Below are 22,402 nucleotides of genomic sequence, written 5' to 3'. Positions count from 1 at the left end.
TTGGAAAAGATGAGACTAAGGGGAGATATGATAGAGGTATATAAAATCATGAGTAGTGTGGAGAAAGTGAACGAGGAAAAGTTATTTACTTGTTCCTATAATATAAGAACTAGGGGCCACCAAATGAAATTAATGGGTAGCAGGTTTAACACAAATAAAAGGAAGTTCTTCTTCACTCAGTGCACAGTCAACCTGTGGAACTCCTTGCCTGAGGAGGTTGTGAAGGCTAGGACTATAACAGGGTTTAAAAGAGAACTGGATACATTCACGGAGGTTAAGTCCATTAATGGCTATTAGCCAGGATTGGTAAGGAATGGTGTCCCTAGCCTCTGTTTGTCAGAGGGTGGAGATGGATGGCAGGAGAGAGATCACTAGATCATTACCTGTTAGGTTCACTCCCTCTGGGGCACCTGGCATTGGCCACTGTCGGTAGACAGGATACTAGGTTCGATGGACCTTTGGTCTGACCCAGTATGGCCATTCTTATGTTTTCTTTCTTACGCTTAACTTTAAACACCAGTCATTTTATGGAAGTTAGTGGAATTACTCATGTGTTTGAAGTTAGGCATGTAATTAAAGTGCCTTAACACTAAAGATTAATATTCCGTGGATAGTAAAGTGTTACTCTGTGGGTGTGTATTGTACATATCTTAGTTTATATTTTTCAAAGCTGTCTAGGGGATTTATATATATAAATATATATACATACACCCTTCCCCATCCATTAAAATTAACGGACTGTATATAAATCTGCTAGGCAGCTTTGAAAATCTGAAATACACCACTTTTATAGACACACACACACACACACTCTCTCTCTCACACTAATATGTACATTACATATAGTGACATATAACCATAAAATGGCATAGCAGAAATTCTTTGAACATAAGCTGGGTATACATGAGGTCAGATTTTAATTGTAGCTCTATTAGCAGCAAACCGCAGGTGCTACCTGCTTATTATTAGGCTCCAGAAGCAGCATGAAATTAATAGTTTAACCTTTTCGTCACTAACATGGTCCTTGTTAATATAATTATTCCGGCGCCATCCATGCACATAGCTGGTGTAAAAAAAAAAACCAAAAAAAAGTACAGTATAAATACAGAATAAATTCAATGCCACCTTCATCTGATGAAAAGAAAAGAACAGGAAACCAGCCAATTTTATGTCTCCTTTCACGTCACCCACAACAGCCTCAAAAGTAATGTTCGCCAAATCCCATACTTCCACTTAAAAAGATCCCCAACAAATTCTTCTGAAGATCCATCTGCTCCACAAGTCAATCTATCTACAAACTCCACAGTTCCTCGCTGTATTGTATTGCATGCGTTGATTGGAACTATTTGGAGGAGGGACTTCAATGGCTGCATGGAAAGCCTTTTCAATGGTACACTTGTTATGCCATGGGCTTGACCCTGCTCCACTGAAGACAATGGGTGTTTTACCATTGACTGCAATGGGAGAAGGATCAGTCCCTATATACATAAGTAATAACCTCCTGGCCTGAAGTTAATGGGGAGATGGGGTGGATCCCACGACTTCTGAATCAAATCAGATGGCTTAGCTATCATTGTGATAATTCTAAAGAATAAACCCCCTATTTCTTTTGTTAAAAACAACAGTCAACTTGCATTAATGGCACTTAAACGTTGGCTGAATTTTTGACCCTAACCACAAGAGCAGGTACCTGTGGGTACACACACACACACACATACAGTCACCTTGCATGAAAAACAATTTAAAAATATTGCCCCCAAACACTTATCTACAAAGACATCACAACAAACCAAATGAGTTAATAACCCCACTTCATCATTCCCAAAGGAAAACTCTTCCTGGTCATATCCTTACCAAGTAGTGACCTATATTTTAATTCCTATTAACACACCCAGCAACCAGAAAGTATCCTATTTGTACTTTATTTGTTGGTCACATGTATGGCCCAAAGCCCACTGAAGTCAATGTAATGACCCCTCCATTGATTTCATCGGGCTTTGAATCGGACTCTGAAGTCTCGACCCAACCCCAAGGGGAGTCTTTTCCCAAGGAGTTGCACTTTCCCCTCCTGTCTAGGGAGCTGTAATTTTTCAATGTTATAGAAAAGGAGACCATGGAAAGTAAATGGATGCTTTTGTACACAGCAAAAATCATCTGCTGAGAATTTCTTTCACTACCTGCAGAATAAGGCTCTTGCTTCTCAGTGTAAATGAATTCTTTTCTTTCATATTTGGCTCTGATCCACTGTTCTCGTAGCAGTCTGAAAAAAAAACACAGAAAAGGAGACATAGTCCAGAATAAGCTAAAAAATAATTTATGATCATTAATTCTTCAATGGAAATGTGAGTGCAAGTTGAAAGCCCTCCAAAAATTAAACTGTACATGAGCCGGAGTCATTGGCTTGGCTTGGGTTTCCTCTGTTTGTCAGTTAGACCACAAGTTGATTCTTGTGCCCACAATTCTAATGGAACTTTTAAAAATGTATATGCAAAAATTAGCAGAGTAACTCAGCATCTAGCCTCAGTGCAAGATGTCCTTCTTAACATAAGAGTAATTTCAAATATTATTTCATTTCAATTTGGAATGCTAGGCCAGGAAATACTTTTGTCGGATTGAATTCTTTAACTAGGGGGATCAGTCCAGGAACAAAAGGAGAAGATTGTCTCAACGCTGCTGGTATAGAGCAGAAATCAGGCATGCCAATGACAATGCATTTAAATGGTTGACTTTTCAGCAATTAAAGATTGAGAGGTATCGTCTCTTCTCAATGCCTGGAGCCTATGCAAAGAGATCTCTGCGCATCAGGATGAGACGGTACTCCTCAGTGTAAAAGAGCTGAACTCGAAGCGCATAGCAGAAAACTTTGTAGAAAACCATCCGTCTATTATTAAATGCCCTACATTTCCAACTGAAATCTCCAGAAAGGAAACTGGTGTCATTTATACTGCACACAAGATCTTTATTTTCAGAAAAACATTTAGATCAAAGATTACAAATAAATTAAAATAAAAAAGTCACTGCTAGCATTAATGAGGGTATTTGGCCTGGAATTTGCTGTAGCCTCAAGACTGTTTTAATTGTTCCTAATTGTCTATTGACCTACAATCTTAAGAGCACCAGGTGTTACTCCAAGTTTGTTTCTTTGTGGGCACATTTAGAAGTAGGTTATACTGATCTCAGCAAGAGTATCACTCAGCAATGACCTAGTATTGGGTTAGATTTGCTCATCATTTGCAAAACTCATGGCACTTCAACCCCATCATATCTGTGTGACCAAATAAATAATGTGTTCATGGAAGGATAACATATGTATTCATGCTTTTATGAAAATTAAACACAGTATCTGCTTGGCATAACTTCCTCATTCTCAAAAAATGCTTCAGAGGAGAAAAAAAGTGTTAATTTTTTTTAAATTGATATATTTGGATACAGAATGCTGAGATAGCTCAAATGATATCAGACTTCCATTGCATCTGACCTCTCTGCCTTTTCCCCTCCCTCTTCCCATCCACTTGTTCCTTCCTTTCGTTTTTTGCCTCTTTGTGTATGTCTTTTTCTTTTATTGTTACCCCAACCTTAATGTATTATGTCTGTGTAATATTGCCTGATTCTGTATGGTCTGGCCTTGCAACTTTGACAAGTTGTAAAGTTGCGTGATTGCATTATTTGATTGGATAGCCTGTGAAATGTGCAGTATTTGGGTAGCACCTACAAGCTGTAATTCATTTAGCTTTTGTATTTGTTTCCTTATGAAAATGAATACAAAATTCATCATAAAAAAATCATTTCTAGCTGCAGCAAAAAACTTAATCAAATTTACAAGAGAATATTCATCCATATCAGTAGGTATAATCATTTCCTGGTCTGTAAATGTGGGGATAGTGATATTTCTTTTCTCCCATCCATTGTCTGTTTTATCTACTTAGATTATAAACTTTTCGGGGCAGGAACTGACTCTCGCTATGGGTGTGTCTACACCACAAATGAAGGTGTCACTGGAGCATGGGTCGGCACATCCATGCTATCTTTAATCTAGCAAGCACAGGTAACAACAGCAGTGTCGACAGGGTGGCATGGGCTAGCCACCTGAGTTCAAGCCTGCCAGGGAGCTTGGCTATGTACTCCGGGGGCTGGCCCATACCAAAGCCCATGTCACCATGTCTACGCTACTGCTGTTACCCAGGCTACCCAAATTTAGGCTAGCATGAGCATGCCTAACTGCGCTACCACTACACCTTCACATGCTGTGTAGACATACCCGGTGTGTACACACAGCGAATAGGCCAACTGGGCCCAATCTCAGTTGTGAACTCTAGGCATTACTACAATATAAATGTATTGGATCTGCCTTTCCCCCTTTGCCTCCAAATCCCTTTTCGTCTTATTTTCATATCTGATCCTTAATTGTTAGGTTTGTAGCTGTAATCCAGGCTGTAAACTCTACAGAGCGGCACAGATCTTGTCTTCTTATGTTTGTAAAGGGCTATGTCCATCTAGGAAGCTACAGACCTATTACGCGACGTAATCACAAATACGTTTAAATTTTACTATCCTACTATTTTCTTCAGTTTGGCTGTTGCAGAAGGCCAATATCTCCTCAGCCAAACTAAAACCTCCACACCTGCTACTCTTTTGGGGATGAGGGCTGGTACCTGTGGCACAGCTTAGAGAGACACTGAGGGATCAACGAAAACCATCAAATTCAGATATGGTCATGTCCACAGCTGAACATTTGAGAAGCTGATCAGAACTGAATCTTTGAAACTTTTCAAACAACACTAGTCAGAATTTACCTTGGGGAGGAAAATTCAGAGCACCCACATTAACTTCAATGGAGTCTGCTAATTTCAATAGGAGCTGCACCCGCTTCGTACTTCTGAAAGTCAGGCTTCTTATGTAGGTGCTTAAATATGGATTTAGGTTCACGTACACAAGTTTGAAACACATCCCCTTACTGTACAATGCAAATTCTACAGCAGGTATTTTAGGTCATCCGTACGCCTTAGGAAACACTTTTCTACAATTCTGTATTTTCTATGAAACTGGCAATGCTCAAGAATCTATGTTTCTACACACACCTGCAGATGTGCACAAATTCATGAGCCATTATGCTGGGACTCCGATCTGTTTGATCAGGGCTCTGCATGAGCAGGTCAGTTGCAGGATGCACTCTATACGCTTATTTGGCTGTTAAGGCCTGATCCTGAGAGGTCTGAATCATTTGCAACTCCCAAGGAAATCCTGGACCCATTGAACTCACTGGCAAGATTCCTATTAAGTTCAGTAGGGGCTGGATTTCTGCGCTGGTGTGAGCAGGAGTTGTAAGTGGTTAGGACCAATGAAGCCTTAATTGAAGGCTTCAGAACACAGAGCCCACTGATTTCAATGGCAGTCCTTCCACCGTTTGCACTGGACTTTGGATCAGATCCACGTTTCACTTTAATGAACCCTTGGGGCTGCTCTACATATGTGCTGTAAACTTATTTCTGCATGTTTGATTTTAGCTGTATTTACCATGATGTAGGCTCTACATAAACTGAACTGAAGGGTAAAGAAGTAAAGAATTAAAGAAGCTGGGACAGACAATACATGCCAAATAGAGAACCAAATATGGAAAACTCCCATTAACATGAATAGGACTTCTCTAAGCAGAAATAATGGCTGCCATTTATTAGGTTTATAGTGACCAGTGGGCCCTGTAATGAGGTTGATATTTCTAGGAATGATCCAATTTCTATTTCAAAACTTAGAAGATACACAGCTTTTGCAATCTGATCCAAAACTTACAGCCCACCTAAAGTCTGTCAGACTGTTAGATACAGGGAATGTGTCATTCCTGGCAAATGACTAGAAGGATGGTAGTGGGCTCTTTGTTCTGTAATTAACACAAGAGCAAACTGAAATAAAAAATCAAAATGAGAGCAAAATTTAATGGAGGAGAAGAAAATAGAACAGGTCTTGAATATGCTACCACTAAAATAAATGGAAAACTCCCATTTGAATGAAAGAGATGGCAGAGCGAGAGGTCAAAGAAAGGGTCAGATGGCATTGTGCTTGAGAACTCGAAATCTCAATTTTTTTTTTTTACTTGTTTGCTTTTGGAAATGAGAATGTGCCATTGACAAAGTAGATGGTTTCAGGTTAAAGGGACAGCAGCAAAGGTTCCAGATGGAGTCAGTTGAGTCATTTTAGTTCTGAGTCAGATGCCATTTAAAATGAAGCAAGTAGCTGGCACAGATTCAGGACAAGTCTCTGTCTAATAATGTTTTAAAAAATACCACATCACAGGAAAAATATATTTATGGAGGTGAAATTAATAGGAAAGAAGCAGATGTCTTCCTCCCTTCCTCACTGCTTCAAAGCCATTTTCCATTGAAAATATAAAGCAAAAACACTAGGAGTGTCCAATAAAGAGCTGGCTGGAGAATAGGGTATTTTCCCCTTGAAAAATATTGATGAAAAAAATTCATTTTCATCCAAAAAAAATAATAATAAAAAAATTCCATGGAACATTTAGGCTTATTGTTGAAAGTCCAAAACCTTTTGGCTGAAAACGTAAAGTTTTGGTTGGGAAACACTGAAATGAAATATTGGGTCAATCCAAACAGAACATTCCATTTTGGAGCAGTCTGACAAACTGTATCTGCCTGCACCGCCACAGTGCTTCATGGGAGGTGTAATTAGAGTACCTTATGCCCCCAGTCTCCCTTACTGCCAGGCTCCCTGGTTGGACTACATCTTCTATGATGCCCCAAAGTCTCCTATCTTGCATCATGGAAGTCACCTGGCTCTGAGGCATCATGGGAGATGTAGTTCAGCCAGAAAATCTAGCCCACATAGGAGAATAGGGACATAAGGCACACAAACTATGATTCCCATGTAGCACTGTGGTAGCTCATGAGGATGTAGTTCAATGTTGAATCAAGCCAAAACAAAGCCTTGTGATTTGGGAAATGTCCTTTCTGAATTGAAAGGTTTGGTTTTCAGGTGCTGCGGTTTTTTGACAAAAAGTTTCCACAGAAAGCAGACACGTTTCACAAACAATTTTGTTTAATCAAAAACACACAGTTTTCCATCAAGAAACAATTTTGACTGAAAATTTTCAACTTGCTCCAATCCAATGCCAATTTTCCTTGAATAAACGGTCTCCCTCCAGCTTCAGTGTCACAGATATGAAGAATTCAGAGTAGCAGCCGTGTTAGTCTGTATCCCCAAAAAGAAAAGGAGGACTTGTGGCACCTTAGAGACTAACACATTTATTTGAGCAGATCCGATGAAGTGAGCTGTAGCTCACGAAAGCTTATGCTCAAATAAATTTGTCAGTCTCTAAGGTGCCACAAGTCCTCCTTTTCTTTTTGGAGAAATGAAGAAAGAAAAGCAACCAAAAAACACTTATACTCTGGTTAAAAACACCTGCTCAGTTAAAGTCATTGCATAGGGACGGACCAGTTAAACACCACATCTGGCTCACAGCAGCATTGTTTTTTAAAATGGTGAGCATTTGGGTTAGAAACGTGCAGGAAACAGCCTGTGTATCTGTACTGTTTGTAACCCAGAACTCCTCCGTGAATTAAATAAATCAATATGAATGAATAGTCTTTAGGACTCATGACAAAAGACAAGATGATTTGTATGGGGGGGGGCAGATTCCATAGCACTGAATGGAGGAAAGTGGGTAGATTACAAGCAATCATGTGCCAGTAGAAGTTACCAAATTCAGTCAAGCGTTTCAGAAGTGACCAGTGATTCTGGGTGTCCAGCCTGAGACACCATAAAGAGTTCTGATTTAGAAAGTGCTGAGCATCCCCTCTCTGAAAGCAGGCCATTTTACAATGTCTCAAGTTGGGCAATGGTGACTTTTGAAAATGTTGGCCGTAACACCTTAGTAAGTAGGCAAGAGTCAGGTATAAAATGAAACCCTTAACCACTATGTTTTATGGCTAAAGGGAAAGAAGATCTTGTTAGTATCGTTACCAGATTCCAGTAGCATTGGCTATTGTCACATTTCCATGACAGTTGTTTTCATAGGCTCACAACTTTCTGAAACATTCACCCGGGGAAGCGACAATTTGGAAACAGTGCCTCAGGGCCATACGTTGATAACAACTAGGATTTGCACAGAGAGCGGCTGACAGTATGGTGGCAAAGCAATGGAGAACGGCAACTGGTTAATTCTGCAACACGTGCAGTGTGTAGTGGCCCACATCTACCTGTAGGTAGCCCACAGCCCTTGAAGATTCTAACCTCTCTTGCACCAACCTATGAGGCTGGTTGCCAAACCAGGACTGCACTGTGTGCGCCAAGCAGGACTTACTTGGACATATTATTTGTATAACAACAGCATGTAGAGAAGGGGCGGGCAAACATTTTGGCCCGAGGGCCACATCGGGTTTGCAAAACTGTGGCTGTGCCTCCCCAAACAGCCTGGCCCCCTGCCCCTTATCCACCCCCTCCCACTTCCTGCCCCCTGATTGCCCCCCTCAGAACCCCTGACCCTTCCAACCCCCTGCCCGCTCCTCGTCCCCTGACCGCCCCCTCCAGGGACCCCCCACCCCTAACTGCCCCCCGGGACCCCACCCCCTATCCAACCCCCCCTCTCCCCTGTTCCCTGTCCTCTGACTGCCCCCCAGGACTCGCTCCCCACCCCCTTACCATGCCGCTCAGAGCGGCAGAACTGGAAGCCGCCCCGCCTGGCCGGAGCCAGCCATGCTACCCGCACAGTGGCATAGCTGCGGGGTGGGGGGACAGCAGGGGAGGGGCTGGGAGCTCGCCTCCGCGGCCGGGAGCTCAAGGGCCAGGCAGGATGGTCCTGCAGGCCAGATGTGGCCCGTGGGCCGTAGTTTGCCCACCTGTGACCTAGAGGCCCCAAACTGACACTGGGGCCCTGCTGTGCTAGGGGCTGTACAAACACTTAGCAAGAGAGAGCCTCGGACAGCTCACAGTCTCAACAGACAGAGCGTGAGCGGGGAAACACATACAGAGATGGGATACGACTTGCCAGTGCTTATAGAGCAAGTCAGTGGTAAACTGGGAGTGTCACCCAGTTCTCCCGATTCCCAGTCCAGGGTCCCAGTCACTGGACATCACTGCCTCTTCTCAGTGCAGCTTAAGCCCAATGTAGCAGAGGTATTTCTGGCTAGGTATAGTAGCACCAAATTAGTGCCGGCGTTGTATGATGCTTCTCTGCAGGTTGGACCTGAGTACCTAGGTGAAATGCCAAAAGACCCCTCGTGGGATGCGTTCAGACAACAAAACAGAAGACGCATAGAGCCAACTAAGAATGGAGGATTTTTTTTTTTAAGTTTGACATAAGACTTCTGCTAATTGCCTACAGTTTCCACTGTCAGGTGCCACAGGCTCATCTGACCAGACACAGACCCCCTGTGGCTTAGCTTACCATCCAGTCTCCCTGTCACCCCCTTTTTAACAGGCTGGGGAAGCCAATTTTCAAACTCCATCTTCTGTGTGAGAACTGCCTTGCTTAAAGATACAAAAACCCAAATAATAATAAAAAAGAGATGTATTTTTTGTGAAAAGGCCACCTGTTGTGTGATTCAAGTATGGAAAATTCACAATAGCACAAACATGGGACCTGACTAAAAAAAGCATGTGGCCTGAGAGACAAAGGAGCTCCCGCAATGCTCCATATCCTGATGATTTATTGAGCCCCAACAACATGCTCAATGCTGTACAAAGTGTAGAAGACATGGTCACCGTCACCATAGCTACCTATATTAGCTAATGCCCATTTATGATGGTTTCAGAAGTTCTCACTTGCTTGTTTCTAAAAAAAATGACTACACCAAATAAATCAATCATCCTCCGCAAACCACCACTGGTATCTCATGGCTGGTGCAAAGTGCAATCAAAACAATTACACTTCTACGAAGCTAGAAGTCATTCTTAATAGTTGATTAACATAGACAGACTACAGCAGCATGGCTAGAAAGAACAACACAAGTTAGAATGCACCGCTAGAACCTGGCTTAATAGGCCTAATCCAAAAGCCTTTTCAAGTCCATGGGAGCCTTTCCCTTGTCTTCACTAGGCTTTGGCCCAAAAGTGGCTATGTAAATGGGTAGATAGTCTTCTCCCTTAGCAGATCTATTCCATACATGTTTTCACACCTGCTGCCTTCAGAGACATAAACATGGTCTACTGCGTTTGCTCTTGTGAGGTCTGAAGACGCAACCCAGCTGTGAGTGTGAGAGCTGGATCCTAGCTCTGTTTGCAGAACATCAACAGAATGGCTTTCTAAATTCCAGTCTGTTACATTTGTGCAAATCCACTTAAGGCAATAGAGTTACACAGTTATAACTGATGGCATGATCTAAAAACAATGGGATTGCAGACAAGAGGGAAACAAATTGGGCAGAATTTGGTACACAGAAACCCCATTACTGATGCTGCTACAGCTGTTGCATGGGCACGGGAGGACCCAGCTTCACTTTCAGGGCCCAGCATGGGTTTGCAGGGCTGGTAGTTAGGGGAAAAGACAAGAACAGAACAGAAGAAGCGAGCATCTAACGATCTGTGAATTGAGCATATTAAACCTGGAAAAAATATCAATAAATAATCATAGTTGCTTTTTCAACTAGAGCAGTGCTTTGAATGACTGAACACATTTTTAAAGTACTTTTAAACTGCACAATAGCAATGATATTAGAAACCACTATTTTTCTACCTATAATTATCTCTTTTTATATTCATAGGACTATCCAGGGCATGGACCCTACTGGGACATTGCTGTTTCTTGGATGATTTGAAAGCACCTGACCGCTCTGGCTTGTCATCTCATCATACCCCAGGTACGGCAACAGCCCATGGTACTTTGTACTCTTATTTAAATCTAATGTGTCCTGCACTCCCACCAGAAGCACTTGGGCACTGAATGCTGATTCATTAAAATATTATGTTGTTAAAGATGAAGGGCCTGACGCTGATTTCACTCACATCAACGTAAGCCTTGAATAACCAAGATCAAAACCTGGTCCAAAGAAACGTATAGACTGAGGCAACACACTAGATTTCACTTATAGCATTAGTCATGCCACAGCAGGATTACAACTCAATCTGAAGATCTTGCTGCTGGTAAGTACGAGTGAAGGTGTGGATTTAGATCCACAGAAAGTAAAGCCATATACAGAGGGGCGTTTCTGTATTTTTCTAATCGGGTTTCAGCCAGCTGCGTCGACAAATTAAGACTTGTCTTTGCCTCTGTTGATAAGTATTGGTAGGCTTCCTTCTTCATCCACAGCTCACCTCGGGTACGTCTACCCTGCAGCTGGGACTGAGCCGCCCAGTCCAGGCGGACAGACTCACACTAGAGAGGCTCAAGCTAGCAGACTAAATAGAGCCGCGTGGATGTTCCAGCTCTGGGGGAGACTCGGGCGAGCCACCTGAGCTCCGACCCAGGGGGTCAGGTGGCCTTGAGGCAGGAATGCCAGAAGCTCCTGAGAAGTGGAGCCCCGCCCCTTCCCCCTTGAGTCCCAATCCTTTCCCCGGGCCCCGCACGCCGCTTGCTCCTCTCTACGCCGTCCCTCTCCCCCGCTCTCCCTTAAGACTATGCCCTCCCACTTTTAAAAGTGATGGGGCCATGGCCCCCTGGCCCCTCCGTTCTGGCTCCCCTGACTTGAGGGCTCCAGCCACTGCCCGACCTACCACCCGAAGTGCAATGTCCACACTGCTATTTTTACTCACACTTAGCTCGTGTGAGTCTGTCTACCAGGGCTGGGAGGCCCCCTCCCTGCAGTAGACATATGGTTAGAGCATGATCCTACAAATCCTTACTCACCCTTGCAGTCCTTGCTCATAGCGAAGAGTGAGTAGTCAGAGCTTAGCCTTTACCAGTCGGACCACTCCTGCGAGTTGGAGGCTGCAGGTATCGGAGGCTGCAGGAGCAGGCATGTCAACCACAGCTCAGACAACCCTCCATGTGTGACTGTTTCCTGAATAGCCCTCGTTCCATGCTTGCAGCGCCTCTGCTCCCTAGCAAAGGGGGTTGGCTAGATACTGTAGCAAATCAATGTGCGTAATGAACACCCGACCTGGATTCCTTTGGGCTGCCAGATGACAGATAGCTGTTTTCCTATCCTAGCCCCTCTCTAAGGGTCACTTGCCCCAGGCCACTCATGTACATCACCTGTAACTTAAACACTATTGAAAGCCTCTCCCAGTTTCACCAGGAACAATGGCTTGTTGCCTTACTATTCTTGATGTTGCTAGCACAGTTTAAGAAGCTGGCATGTAAACACCCAAAGCACATGGAATCACCTGAGAGGACGCTACAGAGCATATGAAGTGCATTTGTAGACAGGGTTCCAGGTGTGTTTTAAAGCACAGTGTTGTCTAATTTTGCTCAGAGTAAGTACAGACAACACAGTGAATGAAACACTGCCAGCATCTGGGCTCTGTTAGGCTTTCCCCGGGCAAGCCTGAAATGCAGCTAAGAGAGCTAGACTAACTGGGCTTGGAAACAGCTGCAGACGTGGCTATTTGTCCTAGAGTGGACAGTTTGCGCTTCTGGCTACAGACTACCCTATAGTCTCAATTGCATTGGTATCAAGTAATTTCTGTCTTTGCTGGTAGGAGGACTGGATTTCAGACCACTTTCCTCTGTATCACAAGAGAGGCTAAACCAGGAAAATTAACATGACGAATGTTTTGTACAGAATCTTTCAAGAAGCTGTAAATAGACTGGCGGTTTCAGTCCAGCAGTGCAAGAGAGAAAATCAGCAGCAGTTTCCTCTTGCACATGCACAGAGCTGAATGGTGGTGACCATTCCCACAGCAGCTAAGCCCTGGGGATGAGCTGAGCTGCACCACCCCAATGGGGACTCTGGGAGACCTGCTTCAAGGGTGTTACCAGGTCTGTAAGAGGATGGAGGCTGTTGAACCATTCAGTAAGGGGTGCTCCCCTCCATAGCTGGCCAGCTCGGCTTGTCCGGGGGGAAAAGGAGTGACATGGCCTTTTGTGGGGGTCTAACAAGAAGGAGTTCTTGTTTGACTGTGGCTGGGAAGTCAACAGGGAAGGTTCTTGTGTCCTCCCTTCTCCATATGCACTTGGGAGGCCAGACACTATCTGAGCCCTTGCTTGGTGTCAACAACACCATTCTTAGAAGAGCCCTGTCCCGTCCTTCGGCACAGTGCAGCCTGTCTGAAGGGACTGCCCCAGGGGTGAACAAAAACTTGGCAATCCAGCCAAGACGTGTCTTTAACCAAAGGTCAATCAAAACTGTATGAGAAACCTCGGGGATGATTATGTAAAGTATTATTGCCACCACTTGTGAATAGGGAAACTGGGTCAAAGAGATTCAGTGGCTTGCATGGGGAGGCGGGGGTCTTGTCGATTCAGCATGGGAATGGCAAGCAGGTGGCACCAGATTGTGTCACTGCTGGGCTGTGCGACCTTGGAGAGGTCACTTCACTTTCTCTAAACCTCGGTTGAGATGCAATCACATTTACGTAACTTCCCGGGGCGGCTAGGAGGCCTTATTAAATAATAGGCCTTGTCTTCCAAACTTATTTGTGAAAGTAGCTCTTCATCACAGGGGAAATCCCACTGACGTTAATGGGACTCACTCACACGAGCAGAATTTAAAAGGTCTGGCTCAACATCTGATGCATGTAAGCAAAGCATTAAGGTCAGGCAGAGGCAGAGGCAGGAACAGATCCTGGCAGGTTCTGAATGCCCGGCCCTGTAATCAAGGCTCTGGGCCATGCTCCCTCTATGGAGAGGCAGAAAATTTGGGCAAAAAAGTAGCAAATTGTAGAAATATCATGAATTTGTAAAGACACACTTTTTTCCTCCGTTGAAATGACTTTTTGAGATGACTGAGCTCCAGTGTTCCAGCCGGAATTCTGTTATTTTTCCTATGAATACAATGGCCACAACTCTAGGTTCTTGGGTGATGTTTTCCTAACCAGTCCTTAGAAACGTGACCCTCCAGGATGAATGGGGCTCCAATTGTGCCCTGGGGGCAGGCTGTTTGTTTTATGGTTTGGTGTCACTCTTCTGAGAGGGAGCAGGCTTTTTTGCGGAACAGTAACAAGATGAGGTTGTTTTCCATTTTACAGCATTATTGTTCTAAAGGAGTCATTTACAGTAATTTACTCAAATCATTTCTCTAACTAAGTACTGGGATCTGATACCAAAAATCATATCAGACCAAAATCATGATCTGGTAACACTTTGCAAATGAACAATTCTCTAGTGCCAAGCCAAGACAGACTCAACCTGGTGCTTCCAAAATCCTACACTTACCATTGGTATTTTAAAACAAGGGTTGGGGAGAAAAAGACACACACAGATTCTAGCACACAATAAGAGAAATCAGTTAGGGATCCCATACACTCTCTTCCTCTCCATGGAAGATTTGTTTTGAAGAAAAAAAAAAAAAGATAGAAAACTAAGAGAACTAACTTTTCTTGACAGCTATAGCAATAGGATTAAGAATCTAGTAAAAGCAGTATCATGCACATGGGTTCGATCTAGGACTTACTGGGAGGTATTTTCTGGTCTGCTTTAGGCAGGAAGTCAGATTTGATATTTAATATGGGCCCTTCTGTGAATCCTTCAATCATTTCCCCCACTCTCAGCAGGGAAGCAGAGCCAAGGCCCCAGCTTGAGAACAAAGGGAAAGATGGCAGGTGGTAGGGTTAAGAGTTGCCCTCTGCAGACAGGCAGAGCCCTCAACTTGGACTGACAAAGGGACAGAGAGACAGAGCCTGGAATGGAATCCAGAGCAGCTTGGCTGGCTGATTGCACTGGCGTGGCCAGATGGACTACGTCTTAACCTTTCTCTGTACTAACCCAAGGACTTCCGACGCTGTGTTCCAGTTCACTAATAACCCCTACTCTGTTTTTAAAAGGCTGCCAGGTGTCCCTGCATATACTTGCTGAGGTACATGGGTCCCTGAAGGATGCACAAGTCCCTGACCAGGAGTCTCTCTCAGTTGGACTCACTGGGCAGAGCTCCCGGCATGAAACAGGAGTGCCGGAGCCTAGAGGCTCAGTCTCATAGGCATTGAGACCATGTAGCCCCATCTTAAGTACAAGTATGACCCCTTGGGGAGAGGGGAAGGTCTGCCAAACAGAAGGGATTCCTTCAAGGGACCATTTAAAAGCTGGAGCATCCATGTCGATCCATGACAGAGTGACAAAGTGGTGCTGTCATTTGCCGATTGGCCAACACTATAACCTCATTCCTGGAAGTACTGCCTTCCAGGGGCCCAATCTTGCAGAGTGCTGGCTTCAATTGGTGTCAAGGGCACACTCGACTTTGCAGGATTGGGCCCTAGAGATGGGTCTAATCAGACAAGCAATATAAACAGATTTTCTCCCCTCCCTTCAAATGCTGAAGCAGAGTAATTTTGGGCATACTATGGCACCTTTGTCATGTTGGATTCCACCACTCTAATAATCCCAGCCCATTGTGAGTGTTTACCCGCATAGTACTATGTAGAGTCTCTCTTTTATTGTCCTATCCTGGAAGATTATGTCTTGGGCATATGATGATAGCTTTGACACTACAGAAAAGAGCATCTTTGTATTACAAACAACAGCATAGCATCTAGTATATCAGATGGTAGGGCCATGTTTTCATGCAGAAGGGCTATTTTAAAAGGTGGGGGAGGGTCTAAAAACCATAGTTAAAAATTCCTTAGAAACTTGGAAGGGTCTAGGGAACGAGCAATCTATTGACTCTTCCCTGCCCCATCCAACTGTAGTTATTAAATAAAATCTCATGCGTAGTACTAGCCTCCCATATAAATCCAGAGGAATGGAACTTCTCAAGGCCCTTTATAACTGAAACCCCGCTGGGAATTTAAAACCAAACCAAACCCTGAAAACTAAAATATTACAGAGGCTGCAGTTGCACAAACAAATAAATGCTGTTTACAGTGAAAATATTTAGTTACTTACTGACAGTCAGGAAATGTTGGTTTGTAATAAAATGGTGGTATTTTAGATTCATATCTTGCTTTTGCTACATTGTTTCCATTTGTGGCCATAAACTGTGAGAGGGAAAAAAAAAAAGAGAAAAAATTTAGCAATTTTAGCTCTGGTTCTTTCACCCATCTCTGGTTCAGAGTAGTAACAGTACTCAATTCTGCACACACGTATGGCAACACTCCATTGGGGCTTCTTATGGAAGGACGTGCTAGATCTTGTAGTCGTGTATCTGCAGGATAGGACCCATAGATTTCCATTTCTCTTAGCAGCTGCTGTCGTCAGCATGATGCATCATTCATCAGGCAGTTGGCTATATAGGCTGCTACAAACTTGGGAACAACCTCTTCCATCAAGATTGGACATTTCATCCCCGGGTCCAAATTCTGCCCTTGGTCACATGTGTGATCCCCACTGGTTTCATTGGTAGGTGTAGGTCAATGCATGGAACTAAGGGCAGGTCTCCCCCATTTCACACTGGCGGATTCTCCAAGCCAAATTCTGCCTTAACTTGGCCATGTTCAAGGGCAGAATCTGGCACTGAATCTGCTCCCTAGCATTTCTACCCTAGCCAAATGACAGTCAGAAAAAGATCCTCTGATTTTATTATTGTTTTAAAGAAATCTGTACCTATTTTTGCTCCTTGGGAAAGATTAAGTTATCGGCATAAAAATGAAGGGTGAAGCTTCTGTACAAAGCCACTCCAGTAAGCTAAATCTTCTGGAAGAGCCCCCTGCTGTTAATGGTGCATGAGGATGTGCAGGACTCAGCAATTAGTTTGTGTCTTAATCCAATTCTGGCCCTTTTGTTATACAAGGAAGCAGAATTTAAGAGCTATACTGACAAGAGCTCTTGCAATTCACACCAGCGAATGATTACCCTGACCAGCCTCTAGGTCTCACTATGCTCACTCCTCATAGGTACATGCCTTTGAGGAGTGCAATTCCTGCTGCTATACAGCAGAGAGAAGGAGAAGCAGCTGTTCCCCTGCCTCTGACACTTCAGTGGCATAAATGGAATTTGCACTCAGAGGTGTTGGCAGGCAGAATTTAGTTGATCAACACACCACCCCTATTTCACATTCAGGGAAAATGAGGATCAGAGAGGTTATGATCAAGGGATGAAATCCTGGCTCCATTGACCCAAGTCAATGAGAATTTTTCCATTGACTTCAACAGAGCCAGGATTTCATGCAATTTTTTCATAAGTGGCCTCTGAGTTTGGGTGACCAGCTCAAGACGCCTTGTGCGTGATATTCAGTGGTACTGAGCACTCACAACTCATACTGAAGTCAACGAAGGCATGGATGCTCATCACTCCTGAAAAATCACACCCAACATGCCTCAAACTGGCCCCTGGAATGGAAGAATCAAGGAGTCAGTACCCACTTTTGAAACCCGAGGCTTACATGACCTATCCAAAGTTTTACGCAAAATCAGCATCACAAGGAAGGCTAGAACCTTTCTCTCCTGGAGAATAAACTACAGGAAGTAGGTTGAAGGTTGGCAGTTTAGTTTAAAGGTGCTTTTAAACCTTCATCCTACAACTACCTCAGCAACAACAACATTAGAAAATGGACTTGTTTGCTGCCCTTTAACATGATTAGTCAGTCTGTCATGGCAGTATCTGTCCTCATTCCGTTCTGTTCTAGGATAGAAAGTGCTAAGCTGAAAACTCTGCAGTGATAGACACATACCTGCTCACAGAATTCAGTACAAATTCAATAATAAACAAAACACAGAGAAAACCTCTGCACTCTATGAAGCTGTATTTTGTCCCAGAGATTCTTATGCATTCAAAAAACATGAGTAAAGCCCCCAAGTTTTTGCATAAAAACCACAAGTCTCTAAAAATAACGATGTTAGGGTGTTTTATATGGATTGAGGCTTTATGGTTCCTGTATTCTAACTTTTCTCTATAGCCATGAAGGCTGGAAACAAATTTTTTTTAAATGAAAGCTCATTTTCTCATGTATATCACATGACTCCAGGAGCTGGGGCTTTAAGAAAACACACCAATCAAAGGACTCGTGATGAAATTGAGAGTTGGTAGCACGGCTCATGCCTTGGAGTACAATATATGTGAGAGCCTACAGGTTTTCTAGTTAGATTTATTAATTATTAGTATAGCCCCACAGCCAGCTAACGAGGTGTTTTTCATACAGAGAAGAGTTAAGGTCTCTGTCACAGACAGCACAATGTAAGAGCCCAATTCTGCAAGATGGGATTCGAGGGCTTTCAGGCCCTAAATAGCCAACATACTAGAGGTGATAGAATGCAACTAAAATAACATGAGTCAGCAGCAGGACTGGTTAAAAGTTTTTGAAATTTGCAATTTTCACACACACACACAAAGTCAAAATTTCTATGGGAGAAAACAAAATGTGCCCAATATCGCTGCTTGTCTGAGCTTGTCAAAAATGGGATTACATTTTTTGTGACTTGTTAAAAAATAACGTATACCTCAACTTGAGCATCATCCCACGAATCTAAACGGACTGATTTCACTTTGCTGACTTGCGGGATATTGCGATGGATTCCTGAACAATTTAAACAGATAAACACTCCTAGGGTATGCGATGCCCAGTCTGGATCTGAAAGAGAAAAAAAGGAAAAAAGGAAAAGTATTGCTTTGGGACAGCTAATTGGAGTACAGAATTTAGCGAGGGGAAAAGTGGACTAAAAGAGAGAGTGAAATTTGGAGATCTCCCAGAGCTCAGAAGGGCTTTATGATTTTGAAGGCATTTAATGTGCAAATGTACATGCAAAAGGAAGGCAAGTTTGTGGGTCTAATTTACATTCAAAATTACCATGTGAAGGGCTCGTTTATTCACACAGTTACTGGATCTGCATGCACAGTCATAGTGAACCTAACCACTGTAACGTTCATCTCTCTTCATTGTCAGCATTTGTTCATGAAATGAAGAGGAGAAATTCCAACTTTTGTGATAAAACCTACGTCCTACTGAGGTGCTCAGGCACTGAAGAAAACAATTATAATTATAGTAGACACATCACAATAATAATAATCATAAAAAAACCCCATACTATTGTGCCAAGAAAAAGCTGGACAAAAGAGACATCATCAAGGGGTTGGATTAAATGACCTCTTGAGATCTCTTCCAGCCCTATGTTTCTCTGATTAGAATAAAGGAATTCTACACAGGGCCCCAAAGTAACCATGGTAGAAAAGTTTCAGAGTAGCAGCCGTGTTGGTCTGTATTCGCAAAAGAAAAGGAGGACTTGCGGCACCTTAGAGACCAACCAATTTATTTGAGCATAAGCTTTCGTGAGCTACAGCTCACTTCATCGGATGAATCTGAACCAGAAGGGTTTTCAGGCTTTGTTTGAGCGGAAGATGAATGCTTGAGCTGCAGCTCTGCATTTCTGCTGAGCAAAGCCCCTCTGTTTACAGTGCTGGGCTCTGAGCTGACAAACAGCAAGGGCACTTTAAATTTGATTCCACTCTCACTGAATCCCTGGTTTGTTCCTTAGCACCACAAATGGGGGACGTCACATTCTACTGATAAAGGCAGGGTTAAAGTAAGTTAAGGTGATTAACAGAGAAAAAGAGCAGGCGTTACAGCAGGACACACACACCAGCGTCTCTGGCTAATGCCCATGCAATGATCTCTGTTTGAACGCCCAGTAATAAATGTCAGCACTTGCTATTCTAACTCAAATGCAAATTACCTCCTCGGAGCAGCTGAGCTTCCTTCTCAGCCGCCCCCAATCAGCAGGAGCAGTGAGGCACTCTGCACCTCACAGGATCAGGCTGTTAATGAATATGGGGAACGATCATTTTCTTGCAAACTGTCATAACTTGTTTATTCTCTTGCAGTAATTATGCTAAACATTTACGCTATACAGAGCAGCAATTATTTATAAAAGGCAAGAGAATGTGCTTTTTCTCCTTATGCATATTTAATGGCACCCTTGTATTGCAATTTGTGCAACCGAACAACAGGAATTGGGTTAGGAGGGGCTAGTCAAAGAAACTCAGCTCTAGGTAGTCTCTGTGGTTCTCCCATGCTAGCTTGGAGCTGCTCCTTGGGATCCATTGTTAAAGTCTGTCTTAAGGAGAGGACCATGAGCTGCTTCCCCAGGCACACCCCAAAAGAGGAATATGGGTTATCAACATCAACCTGCAGTTTCGTTGTTCTGATTTAAAACCAATTAAGCAAAATGAATTGCCTGGTCAAACTCATTTTATAACCACTATGCCCCATTTTAGTCTACAAGGTTCTGTCACATCTGCACAGGAGGAGAAACCCTTTTCCCAGGAAGGCCCTAGTCCTGAGAACCAGTGACAATTCTACTGTCCCAGGGTTGGAATCCAGCTTCTAGACCCTATGGGGTCCTTTCATTCTGTGGAGTCTACCATCCTAGGAAGCTCTGGGACACAAGCCGAGGCTCAAGCCTGGGATATATCCATGATCCTGTGAAATGCTGAGCACATCTTGTCTGGTACCAAGCACCCTCCAGCCCTATCAAGAGCCGTGGGAGTTGAGAGTGCTCAGCACTTTGCACCACCAGTCTGGTTCTCCTCCCACTTACATCTGTGTTACTCTATTGAGCTAGGTGGAGTGACTCAGATTGACACTAACAAAATTCAGAGGAGATGCAGGTCCCATATATTTCCACCACAAAAGTAATGAAGATTGTTGTCAGGGGATAGATCAGTGGTTTTCAGTCTGCGGTCAGCTACATTTCCAAAGGGATCCACACCTCCATTCGAAATTTTATAGGGGTCTACAAATGAAAAAAAGGTTTAAAACCACTGAGCTAGATTATAGGCGTACCCGGAGAGTGATTAAAGTATGGGATATGCGTGTACACAAACACACACTTTAATTTTTTGCACTGCTCTATCCCCTTCCATCAGGTGATCTCAGAACATACCAGTAGAATCAAATCCTATTCTATGGTACCGCCCAGAATCTCTGTGCTTCAAACAGTAAATGAGTCCAAAGTGCAACAGTAGCTCACATACAGCCTTGGCCTTCAGAATCTGCTGAGGAATGCTGGGCAAAGTCGAAGCATCAAGGACTCAAAAAGTAGCAGGTCCTTCACTTCTACCTGCACAGCTTCCAGCCAGGAAGGAAGGACATCAGCTTAATATCACGACTGAAGGGTGGCATCTCTAACCTGTCCCTCTAATACAGCAGCCAGTGTATTCGCCCTAGTCCCAGTGAGATGCTCAGATCCATAACCTTCTAGTGAGTGGTGCTTACTCCTCCCATCTCAAAGAGCAAAGAGAATTTTACTGCCTGCTTCTCTTTAAAATTACCTCCTGCATTGGTGTGGATATGATCGTTATGAAACCTTATTCTCACTCCAGCCCCATACAGGTAGGGTCTATAATTCTCGTTGACTTTGGTTTGGAGAGGAATTAACAAGTTGTATAGAGACTCTGAGCACTTTTATAACCACGGACAGCCATCACCAATCACACCCGGGAGTCATGGCTCATAAAAGTGACGCGTGACACGTCCGTGGGGCATAGCTACAAAGATGAAAGTGGTGCAGTCGCACCAGTGCCCATAATGTTATGGGGGCCCATTAGGTCACTCGACCTTCGGCCCCATTGTAGTAAGGCCACAGTCTACCTATAGGCAGACGAGGCTCCAAGGACACAGCAGGACATGGCCTCTCTGCCAGGGAAGCACTTCCACGCGCACCCCAGCTACTCCCCATCCCCAGCATGAGTAAGGTCACGGCCACAGCTCCTCAGACATTGACCGACTTGGAGCTGCTCCTGGCAGCACCTCAGGAGCTGCTATCTGGGGCTTCAGCCACGAGAGCAGCAACCCGCCTGACTCCAGGTCAGCACCCTGTCCACCTGCTGGTCCATGTCCGACCCCTACACAGGTCTGCTACCCAGGAAGACCCCAGCCCCTGCCCTGGCTGCTGCTGCCTGGATTCACACATTGAGGCAGTGAGGAGCTCATCTGGAAAAGTGTGGAGGGTGGACCGGGCAGTGTGGGAGTTGTTGGGAGCTGACCAGCGGGGGCAGGCTGAGTTGGGTTGGGGGTGCAGGGTAGGGGTGTGGAGTGCAGGGGGCCAAAGGGGGATCCCCAGGTCCAGTTGTGGTTGAGCTGAGTGGCTCCAGGGAAAGGGTTGTCAGGAGGTGAGGCCATCTTCCAGGGTAGCCCATGCCTGGGGCAACAATCAATTTCTCTGATATTTCCTACAGGGATGTGCTGTGACATATATCAGTATCCCTGTCTCTTGTTCTGATGACAGCGTGTGTGTTAGAAAAGAGCCCCTGCCCATCCCCCACCATCATCTCTGTCTTGAGATGGCAACCCTCTAGCCCCCAAACCACTACCCCATAGCTGCTGCCTTGCTGCAGCCCAGGTGCTCGGGGGGGAACTAGCCTTACCCAGGCTGTGCAAGGCACTTACACCCTGCATGCGAGCAGTCTGCAGAACAACCTGCCACAGGACAT

At 44.2% G+C, this 22,402-nt stretch overlaps 1 protein-coding gene across 2 annotated transcripts in view; it reads right to left on the bottom strand.

Moving 5' to 3' along the window:
- The window catches only part of ADAP1 (ArfGAP with dual PH domains 1), a 103,101-nt gene that overhangs the window by 67,217 nt on the left and 13,482 nt on the right, over nucleotides 1–22,402 (bottom strand). For both annotated transcript variants that reach the window (XM_084640765.1, XM_084640764.1), the window contains exons 2-4: nucleotides 18,415–18,545; nucleotides 15,926–16,017; nucleotides 2,178–2,260 (exon numbers count right to left, since the gene is read on the bottom strand). In XM_084640765.1, the coding sequence (XP_084496891.1) occupies nucleotides 2,178–2,260; nucleotides 15,926–16,017; nucleotides 18,415–18,545 (306 nt within the window). The remainder of the gene's footprint in view (nucleotides 1–2,177; nucleotides 2,261–15,925; nucleotides 16,018–18,414; nucleotides 18,546–22,402) is intronic.

This window comes from Lepidochelys olivacea (genome assembly GCF_965140295.1).
Source record: "Lepidochelys olivacea isolate rLepOli2 genome assembly, chromosome: 10".
NCBI lineage: Eukaryota > Metazoa > Chordata > Testudines > Cheloniidae > Lepidochelys > Lepidochelys olivacea.
The sequence above is the reverse complement of the archived record's forward strand: the minus strand, read 5'-3'. Positions and strand labels throughout refer to the sequence as shown.